The sequence below is a fragment of the Epinephelus lanceolatus genome, chromosome 6 (genome assembly GCF_041903045.1).
Source record: "Epinephelus lanceolatus isolate andai-2023 chromosome 6, ASM4190304v1, whole genome shotgun sequence".
Classification (NCBI taxonomy): Eukaryota; Metazoa; Chordata; class Actinopteri; order Perciformes; family Serranidae; genus Epinephelus; species Epinephelus lanceolatus.
In genome coordinates this window covers 13528835-13543675 of record NC_135739.1, presented here as the reverse complement: position 1 = coordinate 13543675, position 14841 = coordinate 13528835, and the positions used below count along the sequence as shown (strand labels likewise).

The 14841-nt window shown below is 39.9% G+C and overlaps 3 protein-coding genes across 3 annotated transcripts; 1 reads left to right on the top strand and 2 right to left on the bottom strand.

Moving 5' to 3' along the window:
• Nucleotides 1-875: 875 nt before the first annotated feature.
• On the bottom strand, nucleotides 876-2470 carry LOC117254393 (duodenase-1-like). The gene is made up of 5 exons (XM_033622656.2): nucleotides 2352-2470; nucleotides 2120-2270; nucleotides 1679-1814; nucleotides 1253-1513; nucleotides 876-1151 (listed from the first exon to the last, which is right to left on the bottom strand). The coding sequence occupies exons 1-5, from the start codon at nucleotides 2407-2409 to the stop codon at nucleotides 993-995; spliced, it is 765 nt and encodes a 254-aa protein (XP_033478547.2). The 5' UTR covers nucleotides 2410-2470; the 3' UTR covers nucleotides 876-992.
• Nucleotides 2471-2611: 141 nt separating this feature from the next.
• Nucleotides 2612-4737, bottom strand: LOC117254392 (duodenase-1-like). The gene is made up of 5 exons (XM_033622654.2): nucleotides 4611-4737; nucleotides 4387-4534; nucleotides 3975-4110; nucleotides 3573-3833; nucleotides 2612-3471 (listed from the first exon to the last, which is right to left on the bottom strand). Exons 1-5 carry the CDS (start codon nucleotides 4666-4668, stop codon nucleotides 3313-3315), a joined length of 762 nt encoding a protein of 253 aa, XP_033478545.2. The 5' UTR covers nucleotides 4669-4737; the 3' UTR covers nucleotides 2612-3312.
• Nucleotides 4738-13363: 8626 nt separating this feature from the next.
• Nucleotides 13364-14840, top strand: LOC144463735 (P2X purinoceptor 7-like). The gene is made up of 4 exons (XM_078169140.1): nucleotides 13364-13540; nucleotides 14062-14131; nucleotides 14220-14374; nucleotides 14674-14840. Exons 1-4 carry the CDS (start codon nucleotides 13392-13394, stop codon nucleotides 14834-14836), a joined length of 537 nt encoding a protein of 178 aa, XP_078025266.1. The 5' UTR covers nucleotides 13364-13391; the 3' UTR covers nucleotides 14837-14840.
• Nucleotide 14841: the final 1 nt, after the last annotated feature.

The window sequence follows — 14841 nt, the reverse complement described above, 5'->3', positions numbered from 1 at the left end:
TCTACAGACAATATGCAACATGCAAAAGAGAGCAATAAGAATAGTGAATAATGTAGGATACCATGAACACACAAATGCACTGTTTTTAAAATCACAGATGCTGAAATATTGGAATTTGGTAGAATTCAAAACTGCACAAATTTTGTATAAAGCACAGTACAATTTACTTCCTGGTAATATCCAAAAATGTTTAGTGATAGAGAAGGGGGATATGAGCTAAGAGGGAGATGGAATTTCAAACAACCGATGGTTCATACTACTCTGAAAATCATGTGCGTATCTGTCTAGGGGTGAAGCTGTGGAATAAGTTGCCTGACGAGATCAAAGAAAGTAAAAATTCTGTGCAATTCAAAAAAAAAAGTTTGAATTGAATTTCTAGTATTATGTTTGGTATTAGCTGTGTATGTGTATTTATATGTATAGGTGGAAGATATGTGTATATGTGTATGCATATATATATGTGTGTATATGAGTATGTGCACTATATATGTGTGTAGATGCATGCATGTATGTATCTATATGTATGTATATGTACTGTATATATGTTTACATATATGACTTAAGGTATAAAGGTTAGGGCATCTAATAAGCTACTGAGCTTCAGCCTTAACCCTTTTGGTCAGGGTGCTATGTACCCTTTTTTTTTGTGTGTGGATATTTTCGTTCTGTTTATTTGCTGATCGAAAATAAACTCAAACTCAAACTAAATTAATTTAATCTAACTAACACCTAACTCTCTCCTGATTATAATCACTTCATGGACGAGACAGTATGAGGTCCATGTCATTTGCTATCATGTCAGCACAGATTCACAAATTCAAAATTACACATTTTATGTGTTCTGATGAGGTTGTTACAGAAGGAAATTAAACATGTTTTTTTTTAAATGAAGCTTTATTTTGAATTTCAGTCACACTGACAGAGCAATCTGAGTCACCACAAACCTGCATATTTCAATGAATGTTTGCTGAAGCAAAATTTCGTGCATGATTTTACTCATAAGGTTTGATGATGCTTTCGATCCAGCCAAGATATTTTGAGGTCTCCGTGTAGACATTGGGCACATTTGGGTAGTTACAGTTTTTGTTGTTGTTGAAAGACACGACTCCGACAGCCTTCCCGTCACACACCAGAGGACCACCAGAATCCCCCTGTGAGGAGGAAGAAATTCTTCATTCATTATTTGACTGAAGATGATTGCAGCATGTTTCCACAGAAGCTGACATTTTCTACAAACAGACAGAAAACATACCTGACAGAATCCTTTGTTGGTCCCATATCCACCTGCACAGATAACACTGTCAGGAAGAGGAAGACCAGACCATATCCCCTGACAGACTTGCAGGTTGATGATAGACACATCCACCACTCTCAGATCATCAACAACGCTACCATTAGTTTTTATGGAACCCCATCCAGCTACACGGCACCTTTGGTTTTCTTTTATGTTTGTTTCAGGTCTGGGAAGTGGAATGGTTTGAACTCGGTTGTCCAGTCGAGCCTTCTTAGCCAGCTGGAGACATCAGAAAGTAAAACTTCAAAAGTAGCAATGTCTGATTTCAGAACTTTTTTAAATTCACCAGAATTCAGTTTAACAAGTGTTGGAATATGGAGCTGATAATAAAAATAAATCATTTGAACAAAAAATATATGATGTCACCTGAGAATATGTACTTACTTTGAGGAGCATGATGTCCTTTCCTTTTCCTACTGTCTCATAATATGGGTGTTTGTATCTCTCTTTAATGTATCGTATGTTTCCGTAGTTAATGTTCTTGAGATTGTGGGTGCCAAGAACAACACGTGTAAAGCCTCTGATTGAGAGATCATGGAGAGGTTGTCAGTGAATTTTCTCAAATCGTAGCAAGAAGAATATTAATACATTTCTTTTGGGAGACAGGAAAAGTGGGAGAGGGGGTATGACATACAGCAAAGGGCTGCAAGTTGGAATTGAAGCGAGGTTGCTGCAAAGGACTCTACCTACATAGTACACAAACTCAACCCAGCTAGCTAGAGGTCACCCCATACTAATATATTTTAACTTGTTAATATATCTTGAAGTATTTTTAAATTGACGTCTAATTATATGAATCAAAGATTACTGAAAGAGGAAACTCACAAGCAGTCACAGTGAGCAGCAGTGAGCACAAAGTCTTCATTGATTAGGAATCCTCCACACACATGTTGTCTTTCGTTGTTCTGCAGAGAGACCATATACGGCATCGAATTCTCCAGGGCTTCTTTCCCGTTTATGATATCACCACTGTGTGCTGCAAAGACAGGTTAAAATTAAATTAGGTTGATGTTCCATTAAATGACTGGAGACCAATAACCAGATTTGGTAGTCTTACCTTTTCCCCTGAGACATGTCAGAACATGAAAAAGCAGAATCTTGTGCAGAGCATGCATGATGCCAGCAAGACAACAGACTTGTCTACCTTTTGGGGTTTCAAGTCCACTCTTTTATATAGTAGTGCGCTTTGTTGGATGGTGTGATTATTATCTATCTGATCTTGATTTCTAACCACATTCACTGTGCAATGTATTATCTTGCATAATCATGTTCGGTCATGTCATCTGATGTCTCAACCGCATGACACACATACATTATATAATTATCTGATGAGTTTATCACAGTCAGTCACATTAATGCATTCTCCTTCTTCTTTGGTGTACACATTGTATAGACTTTAAACATCTAACAAGTTATGTGCACACATAATTACTCCCCCCTGGTTAGATTACATGGCATTATATTAAAAAAATCTACATACATAAGACAAAACATGCATAAAATAACTAAGGGATCAAAGGAGAAACTATGAAGTCAACACTGAGATGTTTTTTAAAAAAGTGATGAATCAAAAATACAATAAAAATACAGGCACATGTATAGGACTGACTATGGCACACTGCCTTATTTCCAGAGCATCTTCAGTGTTACCATTTTGAACAAATTACAACATCTCCCAAATATCAATAAACTCAGAAGCTTTATTTCTCAGTATGTAATTTTTAAGGGCCAAACTTGCTCTTTAATCTTTCAACTACCAGCCAAGAGAAGGGTCACTCATATGTGCATGGATAAGACAGTATCTTGTAGATGTTATTTGGTTTCACGTTCACACAGATTCAGATTTTCACTTCTCCTGTGTTCTGATGAGGTTGTTACAGAAGGAAATAACACGTTTTTTTTTTTTTTCATAATGATGCTTTATTTTTAATTTTGGTCTCACTGACAGAGCAATCTGAATCGCCAACAACTTTCGTATTTCAATGAATGTTTGCTGAATCAAAACTTTGTGCATGATGTTACTCATAACGATTGATGATGCTTTCGATCCAGGTAAGATGTTTTGAGATATCCGTGTAGACGTTGGGCACATCTGGGTAGTTACAGTTTGCAAAATTGTTGAAAGACACGACTCCAACAGCCTTCCCGTCACACACCAGAGGACCACCAGAATCACCCTGTGAGGATGGAGAAATTATTTTTTCATTATTTAACTGGAGATGATTGCAGCATGTTTCCACAGAAGCTGACATTTTCTACAAACAGACAGAAAACATACCTGACAGAATCCTTTGTTGGTCTTATATCCACCTGCACAGATAACACTGTCAGGAAGAGGAAGACCAGACCATTTCTCCTTACAGTCTTGCAGGTTGATGATAGACACATCCACCACTCTCAGATCATCAACAACACTACCACCAGTACTTGTGTAACCCCATCCAGCTACACTGCACCTTTGGTTTTCTTTTATGTTTGTTTCAGGTCTGGGAAGTGGAATTGTCTGGACTCTGTTGTCCAGTCGAGCCTTCTTAGCCAGCTGGAGACATCAGAAAGTAAAACTGATTTCATAACTTTTTTTAAATTCACCAGAATTCAGTTTAACAAGTGTTGGAGCTGATAATAAAAATAAATCATTTGACCAAAAAATGTATGATGTCACCTGAGAATATGTACTTACTTTGAGGAGCATGATGTCCTTTCCTTTTCCTACTGTCTCATAATATGGGTGTTTGTATCTCTCTTTAATATATCGTATGTTTCCATTGTCAGTCTTCTTGAGATTGTGGGTGCCAAGAACAACACGTGTAATGCCGCTGATTGAGAGATCATGGAGAGGTTGTCAGTATGTTTTCTGAAATTGTAAGAACAAGAATATCAATATATTTTGTTGTCCCTTATTGATCATAGAGCTGAATATAGACATGAAAGGTGAGAGAGAGAAAGGGTATGACACACAGCAAAGGGCTGCTGCAAAGACTGAGCCTACATGAGGTGCACATTCTACGCAGCAAGCTAGAGGTCTAATATATGCTCATTTAAATTGATTATTGCATGAATCAAAGGTTGGTGAAAGAGGGAATGTAACTCACAAGCCGTCGCAGTGAGCAGCAGTGACCACAAAGTCTTCACTGATGAGGAATCCTCCACACACATGTTTTATGTTGTTCTGCAGAGAGACCATATACGGCATCGAATTCTCCGGGGCTTTTTCCCCATTTATGATTTCACTCCCACGTGCTGCAAAGACAAATACAAATTAAAGCTGATGACCATTAAATGATTGGAGACCAATAACCAGATTTGGTAGTCTTACCTTTTCCCCCGAGACATGTCAGAACATGAAAAAGCAGAATCTTGTGCAGAGCGTGCATGATGCCAGCAAGACAACAGACTTGTCAACTTGAGGGGTTTCAAGTCCACCCTTTTATGCAGTAGTGCGCCCTGTTGGATGGTGTGATTATTATCTCTTTGATCCTGACCTCTAACCACACTCACTGTGCAATGTATTTTTGCACCTTTGCAGTGTGTATTATCTTTGCATAATCATGTTCGTTCATGTCATCTGATGTCTCAAGAGCATGACACACATACAGTATATGATCAGTATCTGATAATCTGTCACATTAATTAATTATTCCTCTTCTTTTTTGTACATCATATTTTTATTAATTGTAAACATCTAACATGTCAAGCATACATTATGTTATGTTATGTCACATGACAACCTTTCATCTGTGGAATTTGTGTCAAATGTTACCCGTGACTTGCCCTACATTCGGCTATGCCAAAGTTTGCAGCTGCACCCTGGGACGCTGCTGACAGACCCAGAGAGCCAGTGTTTCGATGGTGAGTTTCATTTGTGTGATTGATTACTCCTTGTCCTTAAGTTGTTAGAGTTACACAACGTCCAAGTCAAATCATGCATTGGTTATGTAACATTGGTTTTAATGTGATCCTGAGTTTTTCAGAAATTTAACAAATTAAAACTAAAAAACTTTCCTCATATTATAAATGTTATTAAAAACAAAATCCCTAAAAGGTGATATGAGATTTAAAAAGGATTCATGCACAGAATGACCCTAATTTCAGGCTACATGTCATATTTTATGTGATTTTACTGTACAGTGTTTAAGAATTTTAAAGTGGGGGCATTGGTAGCGTAGTGGATAGTGCTGGCGCCCCATGTACAGAAGCATTGCCTTGATGCAGTGGCTGCGGGCTCAATTCCGGCCTGTGGCCCTTTGCTGCGTGTCGCTCTCTCTCCCCATTTCATATACTGTCCTGTCCATTAAAGGCAAAAAGCCCATAAAAATAATCTTAAAAAAAAAAAAATGAAATTTAAAGAGATGTGGGACAGGTATATGCAGTATTTTGTAAGAGTCCATGATACACTCTGTTTGACTATAGCTTTCTATAGCAGCTGTAGATTACTGTATATCAGTGTATGGTGTTTTAAGATATTGTCCCATGTGCTCCATTTTAACTGTGAGCACTTGCTCCTCTAAAGGTCACTGCACAGCCCTGAGGTCAACCTTCCCTTCTCTCTGCCAGGCAGGATAAAACTATCTGGAAACATGCCCAACAAGCACAGCTGAGGACTTACAGGTACTGGATTCTCCCCCTTCTTAATCATTATGTCATTTATCACTGCATTTTATATTTAGGACACTTAATTCAGTTGATTCTGGGCCCTTTAAGACCTCCTCTCCTCATCGTTTATGAACATTACTCAGCTACATGAACTGATTTTCGTTGCTGAATGCAGATTCAGTACCAAGATTATTTAATGTTGAGGTCAAAATGTTTCTATTTTGGGTTACACTATTAATCCTAGTTGATCCTGTTCCTGTTAGCTCATTCATGATTTACGTTCTGATTCTTTCGATTTTATTCACTGTGGACCAAACTTAAATTGTGTATTTGGTGAGTCAGTGACACCTTGTTGTTTATCTATTTAATTTAAATAATACAATTACTAAGATAGCGGATACTAATGATTTTCAGCCGTCACCACTGCACTGTTTTAAGTCTTGGGGAAAACAGCGCACTCAAATTTCGTCTGAATTCTGCAACAAACCAGTTTAACCACAGAAGCCAGTTTCCTGCTATTTGACAGCGAGTGGTCTGAAGGAGAGTCACGACAAGTTTTAAAGCTGTAAAACATTTTACTTAGATTGTGTAGCACTTAGATTTATATCTGCAGACGTTATGCCTTATCAGAATGTGTAGTGTATACGTGCAACGGACTGAAGTAGTCTGCCTTGTTGAGAGGCCTACAGCTCATTTTTTCCCCAGGGCCCCTGAGTGGGTAAATCCAGCCCTGACTTTGTGCTTGACATGCCAGAACTTTAAAAAATGTACAAATTCATGGAGATCACAAGACTGCAGAATCTACTGATGAGTGCATGTGCACGTGTTATATGTGCAATATTAGGCCTGTTTCCACCGCAGGAACTTCGGGGTAATTTTACGGGTCTGGGGCTGTTGGTGCGTGTCTCCACCACAGGAACCGCCCCCGAAGGACACAGTTCCGGAACTTTTACAGGGGCTAAACAAGTCCCTGCCTCGGAGTAGGTACTCAGAACGGCCCCGAAAAACTCCTGGGTGGGGCTTGGGGGTTACTTGGTGCTGATTGGATATACTCAAGGTGGGATGTGACGTCAACAGAAAGTGACAAAATAGCCGGCATTTTTAAAACACAGCAGCTCTCGTTCATAGCTTCCACCGCCGCCATGTAAACGAAGAGACACGCCAGAAACCCAGCAACCACCTCAGCTCCTTCCATGTTGATAATCGTCTTTCTTATGTCTGCTTTCTTCTTCTTACTTCTGCTTCTTCTTCTTCTTTGTTGTTGTTCTTCTTTGTTTGTTTCTTTGCCGCGTTGCTCCGGTCAAAATGGTCGCGCAACGATTACGTAACATCCAGAGCCCAGTAACTTTACAGGAACCTTCCTCCTACTCCACCGCACAGTGGAGACATGGCGGTTGAGCGAGAGGACGTTCCTGTAAAGTTCCTGCCCCCCAAATAGTACCAGGAACTTCTTCAGTGGAAACGGGCCTTCACAGACGTACATTGTGTAGTTTTTTACCTATTACACTTGTTTATTGTTTATTATTTATCATTGTGTAGATTGGATGGTTGAATGTATGGAGGATGTGGCTAATTTACACAGTGTAAAATGCCATAGATTTGTGCTGATAATGTTAGCATCTTATATTTGTTTGAAAAACGTGTATAAGACCGTTGTTTTGTCAGTGAACCTTGTGAGTTGTAATGGAGCAGAATTTTGTAACGTCACCTTTGTTAAATGTTGCTGTTGTCCCTGGTTTCATATGAGAAGAGGAAACATTCACTAGCTGCTAGGCTAATTTATACAATGTAAAATGCCATAGGCTTGTGCTAATAACATTAGCATGTTGTATTTGTGGGGAAAATGTGTCCTGATAAAGACAAGTGTTTGTCTGTGAATGCTGCGAGTTATAGTGAAGCTGTGTACTTGTGTTTGAAACTGTCTCTATTAAGCCATGTTTAATGTGTGTTTAATGTGTGTTTTGAATCAGCTAAACTTTACAGAAACCCCGTCGCTGATTAGTGTTTAGGAGGTGTAACTGTAGAGTGACACAGACACACCACCGCACAAGTATAAATGCTCACTGTGGCATAGGTAACGTACATAGGGCCTGCTGCACATGTATAAATTCTGCTTATCAGTCAGCATCTTACAGGAGTAGCACTCCTAATTTTATTGTTTTAATGATACAATCACAATAAAAGGCACTCTGATTCTGATGACCTCTGTTGTCCTCTACCAAGGTCATATACTGTACAGCTTTGCTCCATGTGTGATTCCAATCCTAAACTCTGAAACAGCAAGAAAAATATCATAATGAGTTAGGTTAATATCCCATTTGTAGGCTGGTGACTTATAATTAGATTTTTTTAATTACATTTTTCCCAGACATGTCAGAACATGATTTGTGAAGAGCATGCATTATTTTTTTCTGTCTTATCTTTCATCTTGTATGCATCAGGGTCATGGGTTCAGGCACTGATGTTATAGATACTGTTAATGAAACAACTGTTTGCAGATCTGGTAGTGCAGCAAAGGTGAAACATATGTATAATTACTACGTGACTGACTGTTGCATGAATATTTTCTTCCTTCTCGTCCTCATTTAAAAATTTTTTTTAGATGCTTTGATTCTCCTTATTTTGTTTATTTTGGGGCCTTTTTGAACCTTCTCATCTCCCTGTGTGTGGATACAACTTTGTTACACCAAGTGAGCTTTAGCTCCATTAATCTCTCAAGTGAAAAACACATACGCAACACCAGAAGTCTTTGGTGTGGAAATACTTGGCACAGCCCACTGAAACATTTCTCCGAAATGCGCAACAAACTAGACAAACCACAAAACCACAGTTTCCATGTGGTTCAAGTTTGAGTTTTGTTCTCACAAATTATGAAACTAGTGCTCTAGTACATGAGAGCACAAAAGTACACAGATCCAGAGAGGGAAATATATTATATATATGAATATATAATATGTTGTGAATCTGAAACTCTTTCTGTCATGTTTATTTTCTTTTCACAAGTTGACTTTCGTTGCAAATGATTTCACATGGAATAAGTCACACATTTGTATTTATTCAGTGTCTGCAGCATTATACAAGACTACATTATTCAGTGTTTTTTCTTCACAGATTTACATTCAGATACCACACCAGCAAATGTACTATTTGATATACATAATTGCAAGCTGCTGCTGTCCTGTCATATAACACCATTATACCCAGCAGTGAGGGCCAGAGTCACAGCAAAGAGCAACTCTGCTTCTTGACCACTGTTGGGCGCCACTCCATCAGTTCATGTCTGACCCCTGCAGTGCCTCACAAACCTCCCACAGTCAAACAATGAGTCTGTCATCTCTCTGAGTGAGTCTGTTGAGTTGTGTTTTGGGTCGTTGTAGCCTCGTGTTTCGATGTTTGTGCAAATATGTCTTTCTACCATGAGTCTTAATGTGATAGTCATTCCTAAAAATGCCAGTAAGCCACATGTAACATCTTTCTCTTAGTTTGATTTGTTGCCACAGTGGAAATAATCTGCTAATGAGTGTCTCCGGGTGTCTTTAGACCACACAGAGTCATCTGTAAAGAAGCCAAGATTCACAGAATGTGATGTTTAAAGATGACCAGCCCAAAAAAGTCTGAAACCTGAATTCAACCGTGCCTTCAATGCCCCTGCTTAACACAACAGGGTCTTCAACGCAGCATCATCACTGTTAAATTAGACGTTTTGCTACGTGTTGTTGAGGCTGAACCTGAACGCAACCCAGGTGTCAGACTTCTGTATTAGCCAATCAGCGACGAGCGCTGTAAGCTAACCGTTATGAGTGGGCGGGGCTATAGTGAGCGAGTGTGAAAAGCTAACTGACAGCCGTTGGGCCAAAACACGGATGCGGCCGGTTACTATTCAAGTAAGTGAGTTAGTAACTAACTATTTATTAATTAATTTAGAAGCCGGACGTTTTACATTGTTTTGTTACCCTGTAAAGCGGTAAAGTAAGCCTTGTTTCGAGCTGTTTGCTTTAATTTCACTTAATTGACGCAAACGCGGCGGACTGTTGCTAGTTAGCTGTCACCCTCATTAGCTAACGTTAGCTTACGGTCTGTGCTAGTTTGACCGTGTATCTGAATCTGTCCAGCACAGGAACACTCAGGTTCAACCTGCAGCACAGGGGTCTGGGTTGGTTTAGGAAAAAGAAAATAATCTATCTGTGTACTGAATATGTGCTAGATGATGACAAGATGTTTTTTTTTTAATATTGTCAGTTAAATGACATTAGTAGTATAGTTAAACAATGTTAACTGACAGTTGTTCACTAGCTAACGGTTAACGGCTAACTAACTAGCTCACTCCTCTTGTCACGCGCAGCTGGTTGCTAGGTAACAGGAACTGAATTGGGACAGCTGTAGAGACTGTAGGAAACACCTTTTTCATCGAATTTCTGGGTGAGTATGGTGTTTGGATTTCTAAATGGTGTGTTTTGGATGCTACCACACAAACTGCTGCAGTCGTGGTGTTTATGACTGTATTATCATTATTATTATTATTATTATTATTATTATTATTATTAGGTGCTCAGGATTTGCCAGAAGAGCCCACCTACCAGACACGCCTGGACTGAGCTGTATGAGTTGCAACTGTTCCCTGAGTTCCCAAGGACCAGTGAGTACTGAACAAACACTTTCCATGTGGGTTCATATACTGTAAAACTTCAGCTAAAAGCCTAGTCTCAAATAAACGCCCAGTTCCTTTTACTAGCCTGGTGTGGCCACACTTAAACAAATAAATGTCTGTCTTGATTAAATGCCTGGTCTGGTTGCCAGGCAGTTCATTTTTATAGAAATTTTTGGATGTACAGTACAGGCCAAAAGTTTGGACACACCTTCTCGTTCAATGCGTTTTCTTTATTTTCATGACTATTTACATTGTAGATTCTCACTGAAGGCATCAAAACTATGAATGAACACGTGGAGTTATGTACTTAACAAAAAAAGGTGAAATAACTGAAAACATGTTTTATATTCTAGTTTCTTCAAAATAGCCACCCTTTGCTCTGATTACTGCTTTGCACACTCTTGGCATTCTCTCCATGAGCTTCAAGAGGTAGTCACCTGAAATGGTTTTCCAACAGTCTTGAAGGAGTTCCCAGATGTGTTTAGCACTTGTTGGCCCCTTTGCCTTCACTCTGCGGTCCAGCTCACCCCAAACCATCTCGATTGGGTTCAGGTCCGGTGACTGTGGAGGCCAGGTCATCTGCCACAGCACTCCATCACTCTCCTTCTTGGTCAAATAGCCCTTACACAGCCTGGAGGTGTGTTTGGGGTCATTGTCCTGTTGAAAAATAAATGATGGTCCAACTAAACGCAAACCGGATGGGATGGCATGTCGCTGCAGGATGCTGTGGTAGCCATGCTGGTTCAGTGTGCCTTCAATTTTGAATAAATCCCCAACAGTGTCACCAGCAAAACACCCCCACACCATCACACCTCCTCCTCCATGCTTCACAGTGGGAACCAGGCATGTGGAATCCATCCGTTCACCTTTTCTGCGTCTCACAAAGACACGGCGGTTGGAACCAAAGATCTCAAATTTGGACTCATCAGACCAAAGCACAGATTTCCACTGGTCTAATGTCCATTCCTTGTGTTTCTTGGCCCAAACAAATCTCTTCTGCTTGTTGCCTCTCCTTAGCAGTGGTTTCCTAGCAGCTATTTGACCATGAAGGCCTGATTGGCGCAGTCTCCTCTTAACAGTTGTTCTAGAGATGGGTCTGCTGCTAGAACTCTGTGTGGCATTCATCTGGTCTCTGATCTGAGCTGCTGTTAACTTGCCATTTCTGAGGCTGGTGACTCGGATGAACTTATCCTCAGAAGCAGAGGTGACTCTTGGTCTTCCTTTCCTGGGTCGGTCCTCATGTGTGCCAGTTTGGTTGTAGCGCTTGATGGTTTTTGCGACTCCACTTGGGGACACATTTAAAGTTTTTGCAATTTTCCGGACTGACTGACCTTCATTTCTTAAAGTAATGATGGCCACTCGTTTTTCTTTAGTTAGCTGATTGGTTCTTGCCATAATATGAATTTTAACAGTTGTCCAATAGGGCTGTCGGCTGTGTATTAACCTGACTTCTGCACAACACAACTGATGGTCCCAACCCCATTGATAAAGCAAGAAATTCCACTAATTAACCCTGATAAGGCACACCTGTGAAGTGGAAACCATTTCAGGTGACTACCTCTTGAAGCTCATGGAGAGAATGCCAAGAGTGTGCAAAGCAGTAATCAGAGCAAAGGGTGGCTATTTTGAAGAAACTAGAATATAAAACATGTTTTCAGTTATTTCACCTTTTTTTGTTAAGTACATAACTCCACATGTGTTCATTCATAGTTTTGATGCCTTCAGTGAGAATCTACAATGTAAATAGTCATGAAAATAAAGAAAACGCATTGAATGAGAAGGTGTGTCCAAACTTTTGGCCTGTACTGTATAAAGCCGGGTTGTTGGCTATCCACTTGAGCTTATGTTAGTTAACTGCTTAGATTGCGCATACATATATAACCATGAGCACCCCTGCCTCTATTACAAACTCAGAATATGTGCCTGTTCCTCGATTATCTTGTATGCTATTCATGCTGTTTACCGAGGAAAGAATCAAAAGTGTTTTTCATAAAAATTAATCCAAGTGAATATTGTTCTAACAGGATAAAGTGGTGTTGTGTTGATATTAGGGCTGGCCTCGACTAAGAATTTGCCTAGTTGACCAATAGTCATCATTTAGGGTCATTAGTCCAGTAGTTGCCTGCGTGTTTACGATATTAATTTAATTATATATTTAGGGCAGGGCAACACAATAGATTGAGTTCAACAGAGAAATAGAAAACCATACTAATGTTAATGTTAATGAACCTTCATTAATATAGGTCTGTATTTTATTTACAAGTGTACGTTACACACTGAGCGAGCCTCCTGTTAAAGATGCTGTCACCAAAAAAGTAATGATTGTGCTAAGTGGCTAATGGGCATGTAGCTACTTATATGTTTTCAGATGATACATCGTGTTTGTAGTCAACCAATGATAGGCAGATGTTTGCCTGCAGAGTTTACACACCACCTTGGGTTCGTCCTTCACCTTCTCAAAATGATCCCATGCTGCCTGACATGTTATTAACTAACTTGTGTAATAACCGCAGGTACCAGCCCTACAGCAGTAACTCCACAATAGTAATAATAATAATTCCAGTTTTATTTATAGAGCATTTTTTAAAGGTGACATATTATGCTCATTTCTGCTTCCTGACAAGGTTCCCTGATGTCTAAATGGTACGTTAGTAACGTGCTTTGGTCGAAAAAGCTGAAGGATTGAGCACAGCAGGGTTCTTGAAACACCAGTTTCACAGCCCTGCTCCAGATGGCCGGTTTCAGTGCCTTTCCCTTTAAATGCTAATGAGCTACTGTGTGCGCCGCCCAGAGACGGTATTTGCGCCGCCCACCTTTTCCTGCCTGTGGAAGACGTGAGGCCGGCACCGTGTGACCATGGCAACGGCTGAGTTTGTGAAAGAAATGGCTGCCGGACAACAGACTGCGGTGCAACCGTACATGTTCGAGCCGGAGTCCGACCCTGAACAACAAGACGCTCCAGAAGAAAGTCAGCAGCCAAGAATGAACATGGATATTTCTCAGTGGTTAGTAGTTAAGTTTGTTACCTCGACATTACTTTTATGTTACTGCATAGACTAACGAAAGTTTTACTGGCTTAGTGGCCGTCTTCTCATGTTGTTACAGATCACAACCCCCTTCTCCTGCCTAGAGTGTTTACATCATAAATCTTCGCCAAACCTCGGCTGGCGTTTACTGCTGTTAAGTTGCAGTAACGCGGATGCAATTGAGCACTCGCCCATACTAGAGAAAAGCATAACCCCATATTATTTATTTATTTTAATTTACCTTTATGTAGCCAGGTAAGTCTGTTAAGAACCTGCTCTTATTTGCAGTGACAACCTGTAAATAGCTACTGCCACAATTTTCAACAACTGTAGTTTTCAATGAGCCAGTTGCCTCCCATCACCTCTCTACCAGCAGTATTGTTTTTGAACCGGTTCCAACAGTTTATAAACTTTAAATAAATATTACAAAAGAAACAACGCGACGTGATTGATTAGCTATGTAGTTTCCAATGAATAACACAAATTCTGTTTAAAAACAGGTGTTCCTGTGGCAATTGTGAACAAATGCCTACCGAGCCCGAGAATATCTGCTGTATGGAAATACCACAAGTGTGAACACTGGGCAAACATGGTTGTCATTTTACAGTCTCTCTTTTCTGTTATCCATTGTCACTCACTTACCTTTCATAATTTCTAGGTTACACGAAGACTACAGCAGCTTCCTGAGCCACCATCATGCATGGTGGACCATCCTGGCCTAGAACCTGTCTGCCTGAATGTATTTTCACTGCAGAATGCACTGAACATTTATCGGGCAGACTATGGACCTTTACGTCTGAGGGGAATAGTGCAGTAAGCTTTTAGTCCTATAAATACTATTAATTTATTGCAAAAGTGTTATGATGAAAAGTACATAACTGCTTTCCCTATCTTACATTGTTTATAGTTTATCTTTACTATTTTTTACTTGGTAACATGGTAACACAACTACATATCAAACAATGAAAACACACAGAACAGTTAGTAAAGATGTTTTATTGCAAGAAACATTTGTAAACATACAAAATAAATATCTGAAGTGGAACAGTTGAACTTGCCAGTTGCCATGGATGTGAACATTCAGTGCTGACTTTCTATTGAATTGTGTCCAGCCAATATAGATACCTAGCCTACAGAAGCTTTGTAAGCTGGTGCTGGGGCTTTCTGGGGCGGAGAGTGAGAGTTGTGCTGCCTGCCTGCGTGGTGCTAAGGATTCGTGCAGAGTTCCCTGACGCAGAAGGACAGTATGTTGGGTTCAGACCTGTCCTTGGTTGAACCTT